The following is a 24,747-nucleotide window of genomic DNA, read 5'->3' as shown; positions in this document are numbered from 1 at the left end:
CAGTGTGTAATGTGCCCCCCACCCTCCCACTATATGTGCTATACCAGTTACAGGGCTCAGTGTGTAATGAGCTCTCCCCCCCCCCCTATATTTGTGCTATACCAGTTACAGGGCTCAGTGTGTAATGTGCTCCCCTCCCCCTATATATGTGCTATACCAGTTACAGGGCTCAGTGGAATGTTTCATTGAATAACCCTGTGTGCGAGCAGTGAAGGGGTTACCACCACCTATAACTTCCAGCAGGCTTTCTAAAGCTCCCATCAGCCGCCGCATACAGAGCTGTATGGATACAGACGCAACATGCAGTAAGTTAGGGTGCGCACGGCAGGGGGCAGGCCTCTCAAAGAGATCCAGAATCCCCATCCCCTCTTCTATGACCACGTCTTATTGAGACAAAACACTTTTCTAGGATCAAGGGGTTAAAAAGTGTCGCCTCCTGGCGGTGGAGGACGGCACGTGGTGCGGGTCCTTACACACCTATGTTCTAGCCCACAAGGTAAACTACTAAAAAGTGACTAATTCCTTCTCCTACACTTGGTCTGAGGACGGTGTGAAGCCCAGGAGCCGCTCTTCACGGGGACGTCCCAGCCATGTTAGGGTGGGGTTAGAATGTTGTCACCAGCAGGATGTTTACTAGATTCTACTCTTCTCTCTGACGTCCACACAGATAGAAAAGCTGCTTTCCCTCCATTAACCCTCAGCTACATTACAGCTATATAGGGGCTCACCAAAGGGTGACAAGGCAGAAAGTACAATCCAGGCGGCTCCCAGCAGCGGTGCCGCCATCTTCAGTCTCCTGCAGGAGGGGGATCTGCAGCCTCTCCTGAGACGGTTCTGCTGTGATGACGTCACATGACAATGGCTTCCTATTCAGTGCGGGAGGATGAAGATGTTGGTGACATCACTGAAGGATGTTGTCAGGGAGAGAGCTGCTGTGTGACCAGCGGCGGGGAAACAACTGTACGACAGTCTGCTTGAGGTATAAGCCAACTCTGCACACCCAGGCTGTGTGCTAACAACATGGCTTCTACTGCAGATCTCACTTATTCCTTGGCAATGAATAAAGCAGTCCGTGCCGATCTGTCACCTCCCCAGCCTGTGCATGCTGCAGCCATGCAGATCTGTCACCTCCCCAGTCTGTGCATGCTGTAGCCGTGCAGATCTGTTACCCCCCCCCCCAGCCTGTGCATGCTGCAGCTGTGCAGATCTGTTACCCCCCCCAGCCTGTGCATGCTGCAGCCGTGCAGATCTGTTACCCCCCCCCAGCCTGTGCATGCTGCAGCTGTGCAGATCTGTTACCCTCCCCCAGCCTGTGCATGCAGCAGCCGTGCAGATCTGTTACCTACCCAGCCTGTGCATGCTGCAGCCGTGCAGACCTGTTACCTCCCCAGCCTGTGCATGCTGCAGCCGTGCAGACCTGTTACCTCCCCAGCCTGTGCATGCTGCAGCCGTGCAGACCTGTTACCTCCCCAGCCTGTGCATGCTGCAGCCGTGCAGATCTGTTACCCCCCCCCAGCCTGTGCATGCTGCAGCCGTGCAGATCTGTTACCCCCCCCCCAGCCTGTGCATGCTGCAGCTGTGCAGATCTGTAGCCTCCCAGCCTGTGCATGCTGCAGCTGTGCAGGTCTGTCACCTCTCCAGCCTGTGCATGCTGCAGCCGTGCAGATCTGTCACCTCCCCAGCCTGTGCATGCTGCAGCCGTGCAGATCTGTCACCTCCCCAGCCTGTGCATGCTGCAGCCGTGCAGATCTGTCACCTCCCCAGCCTGTGCATGCTGCAGCCGTGCAGATCTGTCACCTCCCCAGCCTGTGCATGCTGCAGCCGTGCAGATCTGTCACCTCCCCAGCCTGTGCATGCTGCAGATCTGTCGCCTCCCCAGCCTGTGCATGCTGCAGCCGTGCAGATCTGTCACCTCCCCAGCCTGTGCATGCTGCAGCCGTGCAGATCTGTCACCTCCCCAGCCTGTGCATGCTAGAGCCGTGCAGATCTGTTACCCTCCCCCAGCCTGTGCATGCTGGAGCTGTGCAGATCTGTTACCCTCCCCCAGCCTGTGCATGCTGCAGCTGTGCAGATCTGTTACCCTCCCCCAGCCTGTGCATGCTGCAGCTGTGCAGATCTGTTACCCTCCCCCAGCCTGTGCATGCTGCAGCTGTGCAGATCTGTTACCCTCCCCCAGCCTGTGCATGCAGCAGCCGTGCAGATCTGTCCCCCCCCCCCCAGCCTGTGCATGCTGCAGCCGTGGAGATTTGTCACCTCTCCAGCCTGTGCATACTGCAGCCGTGCAGATCTGTTACCTCCCCAGCCTGTGCATGCTGCAGCCGTGCAGATCTGTTACCTCCCCAGCCTGTGCATGCTGCAGCCGTGCAGATCTGTTACCTCCCCAGCCTGTGCATGCTGCAGCCGTGCAGATCTGTTACCTCCCCAGCCTGTGCATGCTGCATCCGTGCAGATCTGTTACCTCCCCAGCCTGTGCATGCTGCAGCCGTGCAGATCTGTTACCTCCCCAGCCTGTGCATGCTGCAGCCGTGCAGATCTGTTACCCTCCCCCAGCCTGTGCATGCTGCAGCCGTGCAGATCTGTTACCCTCCCCCAGCCTGTGCATGCTGCAGCCGTGCAGATCTGTTACCCTCCCCCAGCCTGTGCATGCAGCAGCCGTGCAGATCTGTCGCCTCCCCAGCCTGTGCATGCTGCAGCCCTGCAGATCTGTCGCCTCCCCAGCCTGTGCATGCTGCAGATCTGTCGCCTCCCCAGCCTGTGCATGCTGCAGCCCTGCAGATCTGTCGCCTCCCCAGCCTGTGCATGCTGCAGCTGTGCAGATCTGTCACCTCCACAGCCTGTGCATGCTGCAGCTGTGCAGATCTGTCAGCTGCCCAGCCCGTGCATGTTGCAGCCGTGCAGATCTGTTGCCTCCCTAGCCTGTGCATGCTGCAGCCGTGCAGATCTCTCACCTCCCCAGCCTGTGCATGCTGCAGCCGTGCAGATCTCTCACCTCCCCAGCCTGTGCATGCTGCAGCCGTGCAGATCTCTCACCTCCCCAGCCTGTGCATGCTGCAGCCGTGCAGATCTCTCACCTCCCCAGCCTGTGCATGCTGCAGCCGTGCAGATCTCTCACCTCCCCAGCCTGTGCATGCTGCAGCCATGCAGATCTGTCACCTCCCCAGTCTGTGCATGCTGTAGCCGTGCAGATCTGTTACCCCCCCCCCCCAGCCTGTGCATGCTGCAGCTGTGCAGATCTGTTACCCCCCCCAGCCTGTGCATGCTGCAGCCGTGCAGATCTGTTACCCCCCCCAGCCTGTGCATGCTGCAGCTGTGCAGATCTGTTACCCTCCCCCAGCCTGTGCATGCAGCAGCCGTGCAGATCTGTTACCTACCCAGCCTGTGCATGCTGCAGCCGTGCAGACCTGTTACCTCCCCAGCCTGTGCATGCTGCAGCCGTGCAGACCTGTTACCTCCCCAGCCTGTGCATGCTGCAGCCGTGCAGACCTGTTACCTCCCCAGCCTGTGCATGCTGCAGCCGTGCAGATCTGTTACCCCCCCCCAGCCTGTGCATGCTGCAGCCGTGCAGATCTGTTACCCCCCCCCCAGCCTGTGCATGCTGCAGCTGTGCAGATCTGTAGCCTCCCAGCCTGTGCATGCTGCAGCTGTGCAGGTCTGTCACCTCTCCAGCCTGTGCATGCTGCAGCCGTGCAGATCTGTCACCTCCCCAGCCTGTGCATGCTGCAGCCGTGCAGATCTGTCACCTCCCCAGCCTGTGCATGCTGCAGCCGTGCAGATCTGTCACCTCCCCAGCCTGTGCATGCTGCAGCCGTGCAGATCTGTCACCTCCCCAGCCTGTGCATGCTGCAGCCGTGCAGATCTGTCACCTCCCCAGCCTGTGCATGCTGCAGATCTGTCGCCTCCCCAGCCTGTGCATGCTGCAGCCGTGCAGATCTGTCACCTCCCCAGCCTGTGCATGCTGCAGCCGTGCAGATCTGTCACCTCCCCAGCCTGTGCATGCTAGAGCCGTGCAGATCTGTTACCCTCCCCCAGCCTGTGCATGCTGGAGCTGTGCAGATCTGTTACCCTCCCCCAGCCTGTGCATGCTGCAGCTGTGCAGATCTGTTACCCTCCCCCAGCCTGTGCATGCTGCAGCTGTGCAGATCTGTTACCCTCCCCCAGCCTGTGCATGCTGCAGCTGTGCAGATCTGTTACCCTCCCCCAGCCTGTGCATGCAGCAGCCGTGCAGATCTGTCCCCCCCCCCCAGCCTGTGCATGCTGCAGCCGTGGAGATTTGTCACCTCTCCAGCCTGTGCATACTGCAGCCGTGCAGATCTGTTACCTCCCCAGCCTGTGCATGCTGCAGCCGTGCAGATCTGTTACCTCCCCAGCCTGTGCATGCTGCAGCCGTGCAGATCTGTTACCTCCCCAGCCTGTGCATGCTGCAGCCGTGCAGATCTGTTACCTCCCCAGCCTGTGCATGCTGCATCCGTGCAGATCTGTTACCTCCCCAGCCTGTGCATGCTGCAGCCGTGCAGATCTGTTACCTCCCCAGCCTGTGCATGCTGCAGCCGTGCAGATCTGTTACCCTCCCCCAGCCTGTGCATGCTGCAGCCGTGCAGATCTGTTACCCTCCCCCAGCCTGTGCATGCTGCAGCCGTGCAGATCTGTTACCCTCCCCCAGCCTGTGCATGCAGCAGCCGTGCAGATCTGTCGCCTCCCCAGCCTGTGCATGCTGCAGCCCTGCAGATCTGTCGCCTCCCCAGCCTGTGCATGCTGCAGATCTGTCGCCTCCCCAGCCTGTGCATGCTGCAGCCCTGCAGATCTGTCGCCTCCCCAGCCTGTGCATGCTGCAGCTGTGCAGATCTGTCACCTCCACAGCCTGTGCATGCTGCAGCTGTGCAGATCTGTCAGCTGCCCAGCCCGTGCATGTTGCAGCCGTGCAGATCTGTTGCCTCCCTAGCCTGTGCATGCTGCAGCCGTGCAGATCTCTCACCTCCCCAGCCTGTGCATGCTGCAGCCGTGCAGATCTCTCACCTCCCCAGCCTGTGCATGCTGCAGCCGTGCAGATCTCTCACCTCCCCAGCCTGTGCATGCTGCAGCCGTGCAGATCTCTCACCTCCCCAGCCTGTGCATGCTGCAGCCGTGCAGATCTCTCACCTCCCCAGCCTGTGCATGCTGCAGCCGTGCAGATCTCTCACCTCCCCAGCCTGTGCATGCTGCAGCCGTGCAGATCTCTCACCTCCCCAGCCTGTGCATGCTGCAGCCGTGCAGATCTGTTACCTCCCCAGCCTGTGCATGCTGCAGCCGTGCAGACCTGTTACCTCCCCAGCCTGTGCATGCTGCAGCCGTGCAGATCTGTTACCCTCCCCCAGCCTGTGCATGCTGCAGCTGTGCAGATCTGTTACCCTCCCCCAGCCTGTGCATGCAGCAGCCGTGCAGATCTGTCGCCTCCCCAGCCTGTGCATGCTGCAGCCGTGCAGATCTGTCGCCTCCCCAGCCTGTGCATGCTGCAGCCGTGCAGATCTGTCGCCTCCCCAGCCTGTGCATGCTGCAGCCCTGCAGATCTGTCGCCTCCCCAGCCTGTGCATGCTGCAGCTGTGCAGATCTGTCACCTCCACAGCCTGTGCATGCTGCAGCTGTGCAGATCTGTCAGCTGCCCAGCCCGTGCATGTTGCAGCCATACAGATATGTTGCCTCCCTAGCCTGTGCATGCTGCAGCCGTGCAGATCTCTCACCTCCCCAGCCTGTGCATGCTGCAGCCGTGCAGATCTCTCACCTCCCCAGCCTGTGCATGCTGCAGCCGTGCAGATCTCTCACCTCCCCAGCCTGTGCATGCTGCAGCCGTGCAGATCTCTCACCTCCCCAGCATGTGCATGCTGCAGCCGTGCAGATCTCTCACCTCCCCAGCCTGTGCATGCTGCAGCCGTGCAGATCTCTCACCTCCCCAGCCTGTGCATGCTGCAGCCGTGCAGATCTCTCACCTCCCCAGCCTGTGCATGCTGCAGCCGTGCAGATCTCTCACCTCCCCAGCCTGTGCATGCTGCAGCCGTGCAGATCTCTCACCTCCCCAGCCTGTGCATGCTGGAGCCATGCAGATCTGTCACCTCCCAGCCTGTGCATGCTGGAGCCATGCAGATCTGTTACCTCCCCAGCCTGTGCATGCTGCAGCCGTGCAGATCTGTTACCCTCCCCCAGCCTGTGCATGCTGCAGCTGTGCAGATCTGTTACCCTCCCCCAGCCTGTGCATGCAGCAGCCGTGCAAATCTGTCCCCCCCCCCAGCCTGTGCATGCAGCAGCCGTGCAAATCTGTCCCCCCCCCCCCCAGCCTGTGCATGCTGCAGCCGTGGAGATTTGTCACCTCTCCAGCCTGTGCATACTGCAGCCGTGCAGATCTGTTACCTCCCCAGCCTGTGCATGCTGCAGCCGTGCAGATCTGTTACCTACCCAGCCTGTGCATGCTGCAGCCGTGCAGATCTGTTACCTCCCCAGCCTGTGCATGCTGCAGCCGTGCAGACCTGTTACCTCCCCAGCCTGTGCATGCTGCAGCCGTGCAGATCTGTTACCCTCCCCCAGCCTGTGCATGCTGCAGCTGTGCAGATCTGTTACCCTCCCCCAGCCTGTGCATGCAGCAGCCGTGCAGATCTGTCGCCTCCCCAGCCTGTGCATGCTGCAGCCGTGCAGATCTGTCGCCTCCCCAGCCTGTGCATGCTGCAGCCGTGCAGATCTGTCGCCTCCCCAGCCTGTGCATGCTGCAGCCGTGCAGATCTGTCGCCTCCCCAGCCTGTGCATGCTGCAGCCCTGCAGATCTGTCGCCTCCCCAGCCTGTGCATGCTGCAGCTGTGCAGATCTGTCACCTCCACAGCCTGTGCATGCTGCAGCTGTGCAGATCTGTCAGCTGCCCAGCCCGTGCATGTTGCAGCCATACAGATATGTTGCCTCCCTAGCCTGTGCATGCTGCAGCCGTGCAGATCTCTCACCTCCCCAGCCTGTGCATGCTGCAGCCGTGCAGATCTCTCACCTCCCCAGCCTGTGCATGCTGCAGCCGTGCAGATCTCTCACCTCCCCAGCCTGTGCATGCTGCAGCCGTGCAGATCTCTCACCTCCCCAGCCTGTGCATGCTGCAGCCGTGCAGATCTCTCACCTCCCCAGCCTGTGCATGCTGCAGCCGTGCAGATCTGTCACCGCTGCAGCCGTGCAGATCTGTCGCCTCTCCAGCCTGTGTATGCTGCAGCCGTGCAGATCTGTTGCCTCCCCAGCCGGTGCATGCTGCAGCCACGCAGATCTGTTGCCTCCCCAGCCGGTGCATGCTGCAGCCACGCAGGTCCGCAGCTCTTCTATCTACCGCTGTGCATTATAAGCTACGTTGTTGAGGGATTCTGCTGTGCTGCAACTGAGATGCCAGAACCATTCTGTGAACCAGGGTGTGGCGTTTCGCTTACAATACACATACAGTTCATTTGAATGGCAAATCCACATTGCTGTCTTCACAGCGTGAATCACAAAAAAAAGCAATGGCGGCATGTCACTCAGATTAACAAAAACTAATTGAAAAAAGTAAAATTGAGAACAAAAACAAGAATAAAGAATTATCATTTGTAATAAGCTATAATGAAAATACTGGGCTCAAACTGTATGCGGATGTAATAGGTAGCAAAGAAAGCACATTGCTTTTCATCATGCCACTCACACCTGCATATATTTAATGTGCATGTTATATGCGTAAAAATGAATGTGGCATGTTCTATGGCGTAATACACACGTAAGAGCCCTATTTGAGATTTTGTACATATTTCTTTTTGAAATGTTTTAAAATCTTTTCGAAATTTATATTTTTCTATTAAAAAATGTCAGTGTTCAGCCTTTGTGTTTTCATAAATGGTTAAGTTCTTTTACCTCTAGACTTTTCACGCAGAATGATGGCAAACAAAAAAAAGGCAGACGTTTAGTTTTGGCAGCACAATTTCCGTTATCGTACATAAAGCCCATACTTCATGAACCTATATGCCTGGGCTTGGTGTTGCTGACAAACTTTGTCAACCTACATGTTTGAAATTACATAATAGATACCACCCCCACCCCCAGTGGGTGATGCTGTCCCCAACAAAAGGCACATGTGAATTGTGCAGTTAATCAACTAGTTTATTAGTTGATTAAACAACTACCTTAAGGCCTAAATCTCACGGGCGGATTTACGCGGCAGAAATCCACAGCATTTGCCCCGCACCTATTAGGTTCTATTGATAGCGCAATGCTCACAGTGCGGAATTCCGCCACGTGAATTCGCGTGAATTCACCCGTAATCACCCACGGCATGTTCCGTTTGCCGCAGGCGTATGTGCGGACCGCTTCCATTGCAGTCAATGGAAGCCGTCCGTCACGCTATCTTCCGCTGTACTGCGCATGCGCGCCGCCACGGGATGTGGGACATCGGAGGCGAGTATGGGGTCTGCGGGGGGGGGGGGGGGGGGGGGGTGGCGCCGTGATGGACTCCACTGCGGAATTCTGCTTGCGGGGCCTGTCACGGCCGTAGGCACTAGACCTAAGCCAGTGAAAAGGCTGCAGCATTCGTGTGACTCCTTATCATATCGTCAACAAACGTCTGCTACGGTAGTAATTCTAAGGAGATTATAGTGCCAGTGTTTCTGGTGGCGCAATGGGCTACGCGTGCGCATCACGCAGCTCTGCTACGCACACGCAGCTACTGCTAAGCATGCCGCTACTGCTACTCCCCCACAGCTCTCCTACATAAATTCTTCATCCCATACAACAAGGCTCACAACCAGCACAGCAGTCCTGCAGACATTGACCACCGCTGATCACATGCTCCTCCGTCTCACACAGGCTCAGCTCTGCTCCTACACTCTCTGAATACACCCATAAAATGAAGGACCTGTGATGATGTCACCGTCATGTGATCAGTGGCGGAGGTCAGAGCCTAGGTGACTGATCATATGATGGTGACATCTGGACTTGCCTATTAGCCTCTTACTCTCAAGCTCGGCCCTAAAAAACAATCAGGTTGAATCAGGGAACCCAAAAAACAATCAGGTTGCTGGAATTGTGAATCATAACCAATCAGGTTGCTGGAATTGTGAATCATAACCAATCAGGTTGCTGGAATTGTGAATCAGAACCAATCAGGTTACTGGAATTGTGAATCAGAACCAATCAGGTTGCTGAAATTGTGAATCAGAACCAATCAGGTTACTGGAATTGTGAATCAGAACCAATCAGGTTGCTGAAATTGTGAATCAGAACCAATCAGGTTACTGGAATTGTGAATCAGAACCAATCAGGTTGCTGAAATTGTGAATCAGAACCAATCAGGTTACTGGAATTGTGAATCAGAACCAATCAGGTTGCTGAAATTGTGAATCAGAACCAATCAGGTTACTGGAATTGTGAATCAGAACCAATCAGGTTACTGGAATTGCTCCCTAGTACTGAGCTTGAGAGTAAGAGGCTAATATCCGCCTGACTCTGCATGTTTCATGCTTTGGGACCTGTGATGACATCATTGTCATGTGATCAGGGGTGGAGCATGTAACACACTTGCACACGGACAAGTGGTCGTTAGTACTTTGACTAGAAGTGTAGTTTAGCAGTGAACAGAGAGACATTACCAGTAGAGGAGCTAATACTTCCATCGGAAAGCACATTTCAATGGTATGCTGTCATCACACCCAAAGAAGGAGGGGTATGTCTGTATGTTAAATCGTACTTAAAGGGGTTGTCTCGCGGCAGCAAGTGGGGTTATACACTTCTGTATGGCCATATTAATGCACTTTGTAATGTACATCGTGCATTAAATATGAGCCATACAGAAGTTATTCACTTACCTGCTCCATTGCTAGCGTCCCCGTCGCCATGGATCCGTCTAATTTCGCTGTCTTCTGGCGTTTTTAGATGCGCTTGCGCTGTGCGGTCTTCTTCCTGGTGAATGGGGCCGCTCGTGCCGGAGAGCTGGTCATCATAGCTCCGCCCCATCACGTGTGCAGATTCCAGCCAATCAGAAGGCTGGAATCGGCAATGGACCGCACAGAGCCCACGGTGCACCATGGGAAAGGACCCGCGGTGCATCGTGGGTGAAGATCCCAGTGGCCATCTTGGTGAAGGAAGAAGGAAGACGTCGCAGAGCGGGGATTCGGGTAAGTAATATGTTTTTTGTTTTTTTTTAACACATCCATTGGGGTTGTCCCGCGCCGAACGGGGGGCCTATGGAAAAAAAAAAACGTTTCGGCGCGAGACAACCCCTTTAATACCAAAGCTACGAGAAATTTTTAATATGATCCACCAACAGTGTGATCAACAGGCGGCAACGCGTTTCGGTGTTACAACAACAAGGTGTTGTTGTAACACCGAAACGCGTTGCCGCCTGTTGATCACACTGTCTGTGGATCATATTAAAAAATTCTCGTAGCTTTGGTATTAAGTACGATTTAACATACATAAAATAAAGAGCGCCAGAAATGCACTTTTTTAGTTACCCTGTCTCCCAGAAAAAACGCAATAAAAAGCGATCAAAAAGTCGTATGTATTCCAAATTGGTACTATTGTCGTGGAACCTTCCTTTGTGGAACCACGGCTTACTCAATTTGGAATGTTTACACCCCTCCATATTAATTCTGAATTGATAATGCGCATAAGAAGTTTTCACACTGACACGAGGTTCAGCATGTATAGCTTCCTCAATTCTACTTTATTGTTGGGCGCGTAGCCTGTTTTAAAACAGTTTAAACATATCCGCCCATCTGGGCAGGTCAAAGGATTACATAGATACAACGTATTGTTTAATTATTGGATAAGCATCTTGCAATTCTTCCATCCTCCGGTCATCTGTGATTGGCCATCAGGTGGTGGATGAAATGACTGGGTTGTCTTAGGCCCACGTGTGGTTCCTTCGATATAATTGGGTTACATCATGAGTTAGTAATAGCATAGACCTCCCATGTTATTTGCATACGTTTCCAGTAAAATTGCTTGGGTAATTTCTGCGGTAGCTGTTTCAGACTGCGGTTGTCCATGTCTGAGTTAACTGTCTTCCAAAGTTGCAAAACAGATGGAAAACATGACGTGTTTATACTATATATTATCTTGTCAGCGTTTTGAGAACAGAAGTTTCATGTTGGCTTCCCCATGTCAGCAGAGTTATAAAACAGATATTTTCATATGAGCGGAAGTACCTATTGCATAACTGTAAGAACATTATATTTGTAGCAAGACAGAAAGCAAATATGTATACAGAATGTTAAATTGACAACTGTCTACTGCCAAGGCCCACCGATCCATATAGATATATACTGGGCTTCCACCACAGACCCCCCTTGAAACTATCTGTTTCACTAAACTCGCCCTGCTCCGCCCCACCCCCACTGCTGACCCTAGACTCGCATTGTGTTGTACACTGGAGCTATTGCTGTCATGGGGGTATAGGATGGTTCGACATCATCACATTCTGGATCCATGATGACGACGTTCGCGCTGATAGTGGGCTTTTTGTTGGACATCGTAGTGGGACAGGTGGACCAGGTAGTCATCAGGGTCGGAATACACTGTATGCAACGACAAACAGAAATTAGGATGACTATAAAGGTGACAAATATAATCAGGTTAGGAGAGGTGCGACTTTTACTATTTCGGGTAAACACTGCATAACTTGTATAGAACCCCGCCTTCTTCATGTTACCTCGATTCATCAACAAGAGTGCAAAGTCAGGACCATCTAATTACTGATCAACATGACTGAATCTTTGTCTTATTAGTAAGTGCATTATCATATCTATCAGTCTGGAAGGAAAGAGCTACCAGGTGATTATTCCCACTTCCCTTTTCCAGAGGCAGCAAGGTAACAGGACCAGGGGCGTTGTAACACCAGCATGTTGCGTGGACATAAGCAGAGTGCACTGCAGATAAAATAAAGCAAAATCTTAGCGAAAACCTATCACAGTGTTCTAAATACACAATGTTTCAAAACTTATTCTATATATATTTTTTCCTTCTCCTGTTAGGTACCTTACTGAGGAAAACAGACTAAGGTTAGCTCTTTTTAGTTAGTGCGGTCAGCTTCTTAATGGCAACTGCGTCTTTACCTGCGGGTCACGTTTTGTCTGGAATGTAGGTACAAGTCTCCCCTATCATCTTACAGACACTCCCTTTTTTGGCTAAAATCGTACCTAGTGCCATTGTATTTTGAAAAGTCATAGTCGAGGTAGGTCCTATTGGTCGACTAGTCGCTATAAGGCGTCCCTAGTATAACTTATAAATTACTTTTAATTGTAATAAACATAATTAATCCAGTCAACATTTTATTTACCATAATAATCAGGAAATTTTTTTTTAAAAAAACTCGTCAGGTACCCCCCTTGGCTGTCTTATGACGTCAACGCACACGTGTAGGTCCAAACTATCACCAGGAGCCTCTCTTCTCACTCTAATGTGCTGTTACAATACTAGTAGTGTGCACAGGTACGCACGGATTGGGACTCCCTGATCTTCACCCACACCAATGTCCCTCCTGGAGATAGTCCTGATGGTGAACACGTCCAGGCCGCCTACACTGACCCTACACTACCTAGTGACAAGACTGGAAGGAACCGCCGTACCTATGTGGAAAACAAGGGTAGACCAACATGACAGGATAACTACAGAACACAGCAGTGTTGGATCAAGATAGAGTAACTATGGGGGGTAACCTCATTATCTTCAATGCTGTCTGACAGGATGTGGGGGAGCATAAGGGCTTTACTAAGGCACACTCCCCTGTCCAATTACTTTCTAGACATGATGTCACATTATTTTACCTGTGAAGTGTGTACCTTCGTTTACCTCATTCACTTCCGCTACCCTGTATCTGCAGATTACCTCATTCATGAGCTTCTGTGTGGTTACCTGCTCATTCACCTTAGTATCAGGGTGGGCCTCCAACCTGAAAAAGACTTGAGCAACAACAAGCACATATTCATACTCCCCAACAGGTGTGAGCTGAATGTGGTCAAATTGGCAATCTCTGAAATGGGTAGAGTGGTCGAGGCAAGTGTTATATGGCCACCTTACTTCTGTCCGGACTCGCATATGGCAAAGATCATGCCAACTGGACAAATGATGCAGCAGCCACAGAGAACCCAGGTGTCACCCATTCTTGTTCAGTGTCGCCGTCATCGCTGCTTTTGATTCTGTGTACCAGTTGGGCCATCATGGGGGACAGGGACCTCTGTAGGCAAGTTCTGTTCATTGTTCGCCATACGCCGTCCTGTTCTGTCGCTCCCGTCTTTTAGCCCATCTGCTTTCCTTCCTCGTTGACTTGTAACTGTAAAGTCCTTGACATATCAAAGTCCAAAGTCTTTATCAAAGTCCAAAGTTTTTATCAAAGTCCAAAGTTTTTATCACTGACTCATGCTGTCAGTATCTATTCTTCTTTCTTCCACGGCTTGAGGGCCGCTGCTTTTGCTGTGTTGTCGGCGAGGGTGTCATCTCTCGCTTCTCCGTTGTAGAAATCGGTGTGAATTCTCCATTGCCAGGTAGTAGTAGTAGGGTTTCCATGGGATTCTGCACCACTGCACCATTCTTAATTGGCTGTCCTACTGAGATAACAAGCTGTCTGGCCTTCCATATTGGGCCATAATCATGAGCTATGCCAAATGCATTCCAGGAGTCAGTGTAAAGAGTTGCCGACTTACCTTCTACCACTCCACACGCCTCAGTGAGGGCCTCCGGTTCCGCTTCTTGCCCTGAGACATGCGGAGGCAGAGCTTCTGCGTTTAGGACATCTTGTTATGTGACCTCTGCATATCTGGTTCGGAGTCATCAATCCTCACCCTGGTACCATCTACAAAAGAAAACTCAAAATATGCATCATTAACAGTGTATTCTAATAACAGTTTTTGTCAGAATTTTTGTTGCACAGAATCTTAAAAAACTTAAAAAAATAGCTGATCTGTCATACTCAGATCACCTATGCCTCCCCTCCCGCGTTTGAACCGGAATACCTGGTTAAAAGAAGAGTAGCCGGATTCAAGGTATTACAACATTGGGAAGAAATATTGGGGGAGGCATGGAAAGAGCACATTGTAGCCGGATCTAATAGGCCAGAGATAAGTGCTTGGGTTGCACTTGCATGAGTATGTTCTGGGTGTCATTTGGGGTGTGGACCACTAGGGGGTAGTCCAATACCAACTTAGAAGATTTGTCAACCATTGCCTGTACTGCTGCCACCGCACAAGCAGATGACCCAGGGGTGTGTATCTGGGTCTCGTATATATTATCATGGTGGGTATATTCAATTTCCCTATGCCTGTCTTGTGGGTGTCAGGAACCGTGGAAAGCTGAGTTTGAGACAGGAGGAAAAAACAAAACGTTTTTCTTCTGGCTATCTATGATTCTTACCCCCTCCTTGGATAAGAGACGTGTTCTTGCATCATCTAGCTCCACCCCTCTGAATCAGGCTAATCCCTTACTTCCTTATTCTCTCATTCAAGGTTGGCAGTCCTTGGATACACATCACAACCCAATAAAGATAAAGACTTATGCATCACACAATTTACATTTTACAAATTACGGGTCAATCTGCCCCGTTCCTCCTGTGGATACCTGGCCTTATCGTTACCTGCTTGTTTCCTATTCCTTGGCTTCTCTGCAGTTTCTCTTACTCCCTGTAGTTTATTTATTTTATACTTTACTGGTGCTGGGACGTTGCCAGGGCTAGTAACTTCCTCTTTTCAGAATCTCTCCCTCCCGTGACGGCCCAGCGACAGGATTACAAGGGAGAATGTGGCTAATTTTTACTTTTACAACAGTTTTTTTTTTTTTTTTGTCCCAGACTTCCGGCGACCGGGCAGATGCAGTCTTAGATGCTGGGCATCTCCATCTGATTGGTAATGTACTGCAATTCTCTCTATTTACTAAACTGTTATATTGAACGCTGGTGTCTTTGGCTTGTATTAATACAGAAGCCATTTCAGCCCACCTTTCTCTTCCTCTTTCTGACACTCAGGGAAATTCTAACGTCTAATGCATAAATCTTATGTTGTAACCTTACTGTCACAGCGGTGACCACCTAACATTGTATGTGGTTACAATCGAATTGGGGACTTGGCAAACATAGATGTATTCTTAAGAGCCCCCTCAGGATGTGAGTGGCATATAACTTTTTACATTTGTATGACGGACGTATAGTTTATTTATTTATTACAGCACAGGAATTGCTTCACTTCTATCAAGAGTTATGGCACTTCCTCTTTTTAAATGAAGTTAGCAGCCCTTTTTTTTTCTTTCCTCTAAACACATTCAGTTATACTTTCTAACCTATAAAGTCCAAACCCACAGCGCGCCGCTGTGTACGGTGCATTAATCTTGGCTATAACCCAGCCAATGCGTTCTCATTGCCAACAATCCCTTCTTACAGTTGAGCAGGACTGATACTACTTCTATATGACAGACAAACAAACTATTCCTATATAACAACTCAGCAGGATTAGCTCTACACAACAGACAAGCACACTAACTTTATAAAACTGACAGGTAGGACGTTTTGAGCACACAGAAAGATTGCTTGATTAATCAATGATAACTTGACTTTCCACCCCTTCCACACTTTTCTGGAGGGTGTAAGAATTGACCTTGGTACAATGTTTGTTGCCTTTCAATTTCAATCATGGCTGCCAAATTCATGATTATAGAAGTCTCCTCAGATGCCAGACATAGTATGTCCCGCCCTAGAGTCTCTAGCATTTCTATCACTACACAGTTTATTAATCTACCCTCAGACGGAGGGATCTACTCGTGCACGTTTAAACGATAAACAAATATTTGCAGACCATCATCCTCAAACAGTGGACCGTAACCACAGCGGTGGGCGGGGTAGGGATTATTCTGACTACAGATCTCCCATCCGAGGGTACTTGTTGTCAATAACAATCCTTTTTTGCAATTTGGGCAAGACATGGGTGGTATACCCACACAATTAGACAGACAAATAGACGGAGCACCAGTACGGCTGGTTTAGTCTAAACTGCCCCTCGGGATACTGTCTGTCAGTTCCCTTTCTTCGGAAGCCTTTTACCAGACTTTACCGAAGTAGCGATACCTGTCCAGACGTTTGACCGTTTCCTGACTCTAAGGTTTTAGACACCAAACCTGACCTGAGCAGGACCACCTAGTCAAACTACCCCGACAGGTCCCCTTACTCTAAGGTTTTAGACACCAAACCTGACCCGAGTAAGGGGCCCCTGTACGGGGACTTCCTCCCCCTTAAAGCAATTCACTGACCTTGCCAACCGACCAGTACTCTCAAAACGACAGGCATGTAAACATTCCTTTATATCTTATGACAGGTTCTTATCGAGTGATCGAGACTTAAAGAAGTACCTGCCGTCGTGCGGATCCAAAGAATTCGACCTTGACACGGCACATAGGCGAGCCTGAACTTAGCCACACAGGTATAGATAATTAATTTATCTTACCGTGTTCTGATGATATTTTGGGCCCACCAAGTCCAAGGTCGCATATGTCCGTGTCTTCTGTCCGAATTCTATGGAACCTATCGATCACTCCCCGTACGGGCCACCACGTGTCGTGGAACCTTCCTTTGTGGAACCACGGCTTACTCAATTTGGAATGTTTACACCCCTCCATATTAATTCTGAATTGATAATGCGCATAAGAAGTTTTCACACTGACACGAGGTTCAGCATGTATAGCTTCCTCAATTCTACTTTATTGTTGGGCGCGTAGCCTGTTTTAAAACAGTTTAACATATCCGCCCATCTGGGCAGGTCAAAGGATTACATAGATACAACGTATTGTTTAATTATTGGATAAGCATCTTGCAATTCTTCCATCCTCCGGTCATCTGTGATTGGCCATCAGGTGGTGGATGAAATGACTGGGTTGTCTTAGGCCCACGTGTGGTTCCTTCGATATAATTGGGTTACATCATGAGTTAGTAATAGCATAGACCTCCCATGTTATTTGCATACGTTTCCAGTAAAATTGCTTGGGTAATTTCTGCGGTAGCTGTTTCAGACTGCGGTTGTCCATGTCTGAGTTAACTGTCTTCCAAAGTTGCAAAACAGATGGAAAACGTGACGTGTTTATACTATATATTATCTTGTCAGCGTTTTGAGAACAGAAGTTTCATGTTGGCTTCCCCATGTCAGCAGAGTTATAAAACAGATATTTTCATATGATCGGAAGTACCTATTGCATAACTGTAAGAACATTATATTTGTAGCAAGACAGAAAGCAAATATGTATACAGAATGTTAAATTGACAACTGTCTACTGCCAAGGCCCACCGATCCATATAGATATATACTGGGCTTCCACCACACTATCAGAAACTACAGAACATCCCGCAAAAAATGAGCCGTTGCTCAACTACGTCGACGAAAAAATAATAGTTATTGCGTGCACAAAATGACCGCAGAAAATAATTGAAAAAAATTAAATGTCTTTGAAAAAAAAAAAAAAAAGAGTAGCATAGTAAAAAAAAACAAAAACTATACAACTTTGGTATCGTAGTAATCGTACCGACCCATAGAATAAATTTATCATGTCGCTTTTGTTGCTGTTTGTGCGCCGTAGAAACAAGATGCACTAAAAGATGGGGAAATGTCGTTGTTTTTTTTCATTTTACTCCACTTAGAATTTTGGGCGGAAATTTGGCGGCGGGATTTCCTGCAGAATTTCCGCCCGTGCCTGCCTGCATAGAATTACATTACAATACGCAATCCTATGCAGACGGCCGCTATTTGTCCGCGTGAAATCTCACACCACAAACAAATCCTGGCATGTTCTGTCACTCCCGGGCTACCGGTTCCGCTCTGCTCATCGCCGGCTGGCTGGCAGACAGCGCATCAAAGAGCCAGAGCAGCAGGAGAGGTAAACTCCGCACTGGTCCCTGCAGGGGCTCCAATCGGGTCCCGCTGCAAGAATTCTCGCAGTAGGATCCGACCCGGCCGACTGCAGGCGGCCTTTGCCTCAGTCCGTCACCACTGAACCATATCGGACCACCTACCTGCTTCAGATTATAAATCCATGTCAAGATTCAGACATCTCTCTAAGGCTACATGCACATGAGCAAGAATTTTGCATGAGTTTTGTGCATTGCCATACGCGCGAATTTCAACTTTGGTCTTTTGAATGGACATTCACATGAGTTATTTTTTGTTGCCCTCACAGCGATGCTACACGGTTAAAAAATAGCTGCATATCCTATCTTTTGGCGTTCCCTCACCCATCCCTTTCAATGGGACCTTTAACCCTTTCCAATTCACTGTCTGACATCTAAACACATTCTGATTGAAGGCTGTACAGCTCCGATGTCGAAAGACGTCTGGCAGGGTATTCTTACTGTAGATTACTGGCCACTCTGTTGTCGGGGGCCTCTTTAGCATGTCACATACTGCAGTACTGGCTCTAGACAGCAGATGGTGCCATTGTATAATGGCAGAAAGGGAAAGCCCCCTAGGAAACCCTGAATCCAAAATTGGATTGCAAAGGGTTAATGACATTACATGGCACTTCCATGTCAAGTGATGCGCAGGTGAGTGTGAGGTGATGTTTCCCATTGAAATCAATGCTTGTGATCCTCTAGTGCACGTGAAACACGCGCCTGAGGTTCGCAATTTCACAGGGGTAACGCGAGGTATTTTTGATTGAAAAACGCATCGAATTCGTGTAGAAAACACACATTTGCAAGCACAACATAGGGCAGAGTTTTCCGGCCTGTCATAGCACTAGCTTCTGTGAATGTAGCCTAATATTCTGGATCTACATAGTTTAGCTCCAGGAGGTCTGATTTTAGCTTTAGAAAGGGTCTAAGTATATGTGAGATCATAGATTTATGAATTATTGTTTATATAAATCACTCCTCTGTGCCTTACTAGATTGTTTGTTAACTCTAGAACCTGGCTGTTTAGCCCATGAGATGCTGCACTCAATGATGTCATTGAATGGCTATGATTGGTTAACCCAGCGCTGTCTTTCATTGGCTGACGCGGCACTGAGTTAACCAATCGGAGCATTACCTTGCTAGAGGCGGGGCATTCAAGCCCCGCATCCAGAAAGCAATGCTCTGTGTTGGTGTGGAGGAGGGAGCGACAGCCAGCAGCAGTGACGCAGACCATCGTGAGGATGAAACACCAGCGACAGGTAAGTATAGATCCCCACCTGAGCCTCAGCTTGCGTGTCTTTTGACTTGCAAGCAGGCTTGTTCCCTGAATTTTTGCTCGTAAATCAGCAAAAATTCGGGAAAGAGCCTACTCATAATTCAAAAAACTCACAAGCTGAGGCACTTGTAACCTGAGGTACCACTGTATATATCTATATATTTATCACACATACTCACGCAGCTAGGCCAGACTCTCACGACGGCGCACCGGAACGCAGCAATTGCATAAAATATCAGCATGTACTATCTTGGCCTGTATGTGCACGTAAACAAGGCAAAATAGTGCATGCTGCAATTTTTTTTGCATAATATGCACATTAAAAAAAAAATCTGGTTTGAGTGGCCCAATACTAATAAATGGGCTATTGGCCTGAGCCAATGTTGTTTGCACTCGCTCCTGCTCCTCCCCATTTTGACAAGATCATACAGCCGCTGCCTTTAGTTCGCCTGCACATGGCAGCGCCGGATTTCACAAGTGGATTTCTACTGTGGAAAACCTGCGTTTCATTGTGGAAATTAATTAAAATGCTTGTGGATGATTGTGGATCCGAGAGTTTCTCCGCACGGATGCACAGCGGATCGTCTGCGTGAAACAAAATTGCGAGCACAATCCAAAAGTTGCCCAAGCCTTTGGAAGACCCCTTTTTTAGTGAAGGCAAACACCCAGACACCATTCACTAGTGCCTGTGTTGTGGTGAAAGCTAGTCGATTTGCTCTTAGAAAACGTGCCTTTTGAAAGGGACACAGCTCTGTTTACACCACTTTTTTTTGACGAGTCACAACCGACGCTGGAGGGAGAGCCCAGAAGAAAGAAGAGGAGTTTCTAGGTTCACCCTCTGGTGTCGCAGCGAACCAATAAGGGTCACTTCACCAGCCTTTACAGTCTTGCGCACTCATCCTGAAAAGTTCACAGCCTTCTGTTGCATGTGGTCTGCTGGTCACCCTGAGGTAAGATCAAGCTGGTTGCCATGTGTTTTTTTTTTTTGTTGTTGTTTAGATCCTTTTTCCCTAGAATGTTTTTTCCTTTGAAGCGCTTCTTCCTTTATACTGTGAGAGGTGATAAAGGCATATAAAAGAGGAAGAACTTGGCATGATTCCCCCAATTCTGGTCTGCAGTAAATATATGGTACCGACTGCTATCAATCTTGTTCCAGTTTTTAATTTCAAACAGATGATCGTAATAGATGCATAGCATATATGGCAAAAAAGGTCCTTAGCAAGGCGTTTCAGAGGTTACAACCTTCTTTCTCAAGCATACCTATTTTCTGGGGGGGGAAAAAATTGTGCATGGTCTTCTTTCTAGTGTTGGTGGATGCAAGGGTTATAATTTTTTTTTTAGAATGCCAAAAGGTCACTATGAAAGTTTGATTGGGTATATGTATGTCTATAGAATCTATATGCATCCATATATCCAATGCTATGACTTCAGGCTGACGTTTTCAGAAAAAATATCAAAATTAAAATTTACTTTTTTGTTTTTAAGGAGAGAGGAGGAGCCAGACCAGTAGCTGAACAGCCAGGAGAAGGAAGACCAGAGCCATGGAAGAAGGAAGAAGAGTCCCACCCGACCGGCCTAGGATTACGGGGGAAGGAGGATGGCCAAAAGGGGTTAGGAAGCATTGTCATGGCAGCAGTGAAGGGAGGGGTCCTTGGAGTCAGCAGAAAAGTATGGTGGGGGGGGGGGGGGGGAAGGCAGGAGCTGGATAACTACCTTCCCCTTTGATTGTTTAATTGGTGGGTCTATCGCCTCTTTTCTTTGCCAGGTCGGTGCCCTGCAAAGTTGGTGGGCGTGGTTAGCCAGGGTTTGGCTAGTCTGCCTCGGTGTCGGGAGGTCGGCGACTAGAGCCGAGTTGGTGAGCCACCCGAGTCGGTTGGTTTGCGGTGGGAGGCGTGTGTTGGGAAATAGGACCGCCTGAGTTGGTTATGCGACGAGCGGCAGTTACAACTATTTCCCAGGTGGTGAGGTGACAGAGTGGTACAGGGCTCCAAGGATTTCTCCCCAGTTTTTCCAGAGGGTTATAAAATGTTGTTTTAGGTTAATGTTGTTTGTTAATAAATATGGCTGCTGTGGCCAAATTATCCAAAAATAAAATCGTGTCAGTGGTTACTTTAGGTAAGTGAGGTGAGGGAGGTTTTGAAAGAGAAATGGCTACAGTGGAGACGACTCCATTATACCCGGGTCATGTAGCTGTTGCATTTGGCACGCAATGCCATATCTCAGCAGTACTTTTTATATAGGGTAATGCTGAGATATAACCTGAAAAATTAAACCAAACACGCAATTCAATAAAAATGAATATATGTATAAACATTACAAACGTTTTAGTAAAAAAATACATTTAGAAAAACTACAAATTCTGATACCGGGGCCCAGTATCGCTGCTAGGTGAGCCAAACTGCATGCATGTTTGGGCTTGTTCAGTGTCATGCTTTGTATGGCCTGGTATAACAGGTCCAGGGAACTGTTGCACTACAATAGTGTAGCCAGCAATTGGGGTATCTTGGAACGCCTGCCCAAAAAGGAAACAGCCATGACTCCCATACTGGGCATATTGGGATGAGGGTGGCTGGGTGCTGGCGAATTGACTGTCTGCCGGTATCTAAACTGATCAATGAAGCAGTGCAGTTTGTACGGTGAGTTGGACATCTCTATTAAATAAAGAATGTAATTCTGGGTGATTAATTGCAGATTCTCCGGCAGCCTTCGTATAAGCATGGGAAAAGTGTCCGCAGAGTCCTGCGACGAGGTCTGCTGTTGTAATAGCGTCAGAACCTACCGCTGCATTCTGTCTGCAGTCTGTTTGCTGTTGTAGGCCTGCCCCGGAAGTAGAGCCATTTGTGAAGAAGGCTCCTGCCTGGCACTTGAAGAATCATCCACAATTACAACCCGATATCTTCCTTGCAATCCATGTGAAACCGCTGGTTGCGCGGTGTTTCCATGAAGAAACAGCCTCGTATCACTGCGGGGATCAAGGAATTACCCGTCGCAACGGTCACAGCTGTGACATAGGATCGCAGACTTCTAACGCTGTTTTCAATGAGGCCAGCACTGCTGCCGCTGGCACCATTGGGCACATGTGGAAACCCCTGGATGCGAGGCATGTTCACATGGAAAAAGCCTCACATCACTGCGGGGATGAAGAAATCCCCCTGCTCGGCTATCACAGTCACAGCAGGGGATCGTGATGGCCTTCCATTGTTTTCAATGGGTCCAGCACTGCTGCCGCCGACTCATTGAAAACAATGGGTAATATCACAGAAAGAAAGGACATTCTGTGCCTCTGTTCCTGCACAGCAACACAACGTGATGCCATGCAGGAAAATATTGCTAATGTAAATGAACCCATTTAAAAGAATGGGTTTCATATCTGTGCAAGATATATGTGTCTCCCAACTTACAGGTCTCGCACGATTTGCACGACAGTGCCCCTTTTTGGGGTTAATGACCATGGGCGTTTTTCACCACATATCACTGCGTAGTGCATACCCAGCCTATACGCGGTCTCCGCTCGCTCTCTGCTGGCAGAGCGCAAGTCATTAGTGTGTCAGAAATGGCACGGGAGACACCAGCACCTGTTTTTACTCATATGCCTGTGGACATCAAATCAAAAAGGGTCGAAGTAAATGCATTCCAATTTTACACTGACCACATGTAGTGCAAGGTTAGTACATCTGCAGGTTGGCATTTATGTTACATTGTACTCACAGTACCAAAAACCTTTTTATTTTACCAAATGGAGGTATAACATCACGTATTTTTGTTAGCAATTAAAAGGTATATCTACAAGTTTACTTGGTTTCTCTTGCTGAGCACAATCACATTTTGCTTTACTGTCTAACACAATACCAAACTTTTTTCATTGTACTCACTGATGCTTTCCTATTGTTGGGACCAGGTACATTAGCTGCTTATAGTAGACATACTGCAGCTACCATTTCCCTGAAGCTCCACTTCAGGGCGTAGCAGTGTATTCTTCGCAAAATTCATCCCTCACACTCAGTCAACTCCTAATGATGTCATCTACTGCAACAGAGGAAAGAAGCAAAAATAACAAGATATAAGTATTTCAATGCTCTGCAAACACACCCAGCATGCACAAATATCACACAAAGCAATTATAAAAATATAAAAGGGGAAGACAATACTTAGATTGTTTATTTCGTTAATGGTGACAGGGGTCCACTCCTGTCCATATGAGCCACAAATTTGCCGATGTTTGCTAAAATGGCCACTGCGATTCGACTGCTTCCATAGAGATTAATGTTGAAACAGAACATGCTACAGTTTTTTTTTCTGCTCGCGGACACCGCAATTCAAATCGGCATGTGTGTGCGGAGGTGCAGAAGCTCATGCTTTCCTGTGGGCGACTTTAACAGTGGATCGTCCACTGGGGTACCGATCGCGGATTCTGCAATTCAAATCTGTCCATGTGCAGGCGCCCTTAAGTTTTAGGCAGCTGAAGGACACACTGAAGTGGGATGGAGCACAGTACAGATGCATCCTGCTCACCTCCACTATGCCAGCTAATCCAGCACCCAGGGCACAAGTATCACCTGCCCCTGCCTTAGCTACAGCCCTGGGAGCGGCCACCACTGCATTAATGAAGATCCAGACCCTCATTCTTGGAATTGGTAGGGGCTTGGCGCTCCACCCATTAGCAAGTTATTCACTCTCCTGTTAATGGGGATAGTTTGATTCTGGGAAAACCCCTTTAAAACAAGACAAGGAAATCTAGTCTAGCCTTCAGTCACACTACCCAGAACTATGCTTGTTCAAAACTGTAGTGTCCTTTTCTATTTGAGTGAACACAGTTCAGAGTAATCAGTAAGGGTGATTTTTGGTCTTTTTGTTTCTGATTTTATGAAAATATGAGCAAGTAAACAGATTTAAGAGGCATGCATTATCTCTGCATAGCTTGTAGCCTTATTTTCAGGTGGATTGTTCTTTTTCGCAGAGGCATCGCTTGTACTGAGCATTCAGAATATAAGCCCGAATCTTCAAGCTTGCAGCCCTAGATCACCCGAGAACTGCCACTGTTAATTGCATCGGCATCCTCAGAATGGCAACTAAATTGAATACTCTGGCAGAGTAGGTGGATGTCAGTTTCCTGCTATGCCATTCTCTTTCACAGTGCCTCTTTAAAAATCAATTACTCACTTCAGTCCCACGCTGAACAGCGCTCAGCCTCTTCAGCAGTAGCCAGGTTGGGTCTCCTGCCCCATGGTGTGACTATGGTATTGAATCACATCAGCCTGTGCAGGGATCTCTTTCCAGTGTCTAATAGGCTGCTGTGCTGAGGAGGCTGAGCACTGTTCGATGAGAGAAGGGGGCTTAAGTGAGTTATATAATTTTAAAAAGAGACAGTTTTGCTTTGGGGGCAATACGTGGCACTATTATTAAGGGGGCATATACAGTAGTTGGCACTATTACTAAGGGGGCAACTACACTGAATGGGGGGCACTGTTGTTGAGAAATGGTATTCAAGGGCTTGTTAAGAGTTGTTTATGCGCAAAAAAAAAAAACCTTGTTCCCCGTGCAGTAACAAAAAAGTCATATAATCATCCTTCCCCACTTCTCACTGTGTGCAGCACAGCTACTC

General features: G+C 49.2%; 1 protein-coding gene and 1 long non-coding RNA gene across 2 annotated transcripts in view; one reads left to right on the top strand and one right to left on the bottom strand.

Moving 5' to 3' along the window:
- The window catches only part of SHISA4 (shisa family member 4), a 31,741-nt gene extending 30,779 nt beyond the window's left edge, over window positions 1-962 (bottom strand). Inside the window, exon 1 of the mRNA XM_066609348.1 lies at window positions 729-962. Coding sequence (XP_066465445.1) covers window positions 729-786 — 58 coding nt within the window. The 5' untranslated portion in view covers window positions 787-962. The remainder of the gene's footprint in view (window positions 1-728) is intronic.
- On the top strand, window positions 216-20,803 carry LOC136633591 (uncharacterized). The gene is made up of 3 exons (XR_010793278.1): window positions 216-305; window positions 14,795-14,849; window positions 20,631-20,803. It is a non-coding gene; the product is annotated as an uncharacterized lncRNA (long non-coding RNA).
- The last annotated feature ends 3,944 nt before the right edge of the window (window positions 20,804-24,747 follow it).

The sequence above is a fragment of the Eleutherodactylus coqui genome, chromosome 1 (genome assembly GCF_035609145.1).
Source record: "Eleutherodactylus coqui strain aEleCoq1 chromosome 1, aEleCoq1.hap1, whole genome shotgun sequence".
In the NCBI taxonomy this organism is placed as follows: domain Eukaryota; kingdom Metazoa; phylum Chordata; class Amphibia; order Anura; family Eleutherodactylidae; genus Eleutherodactylus; species Eleutherodactylus coqui.
This window is presented reverse-complemented; position numbering and strand designations above follow the sequence as displayed.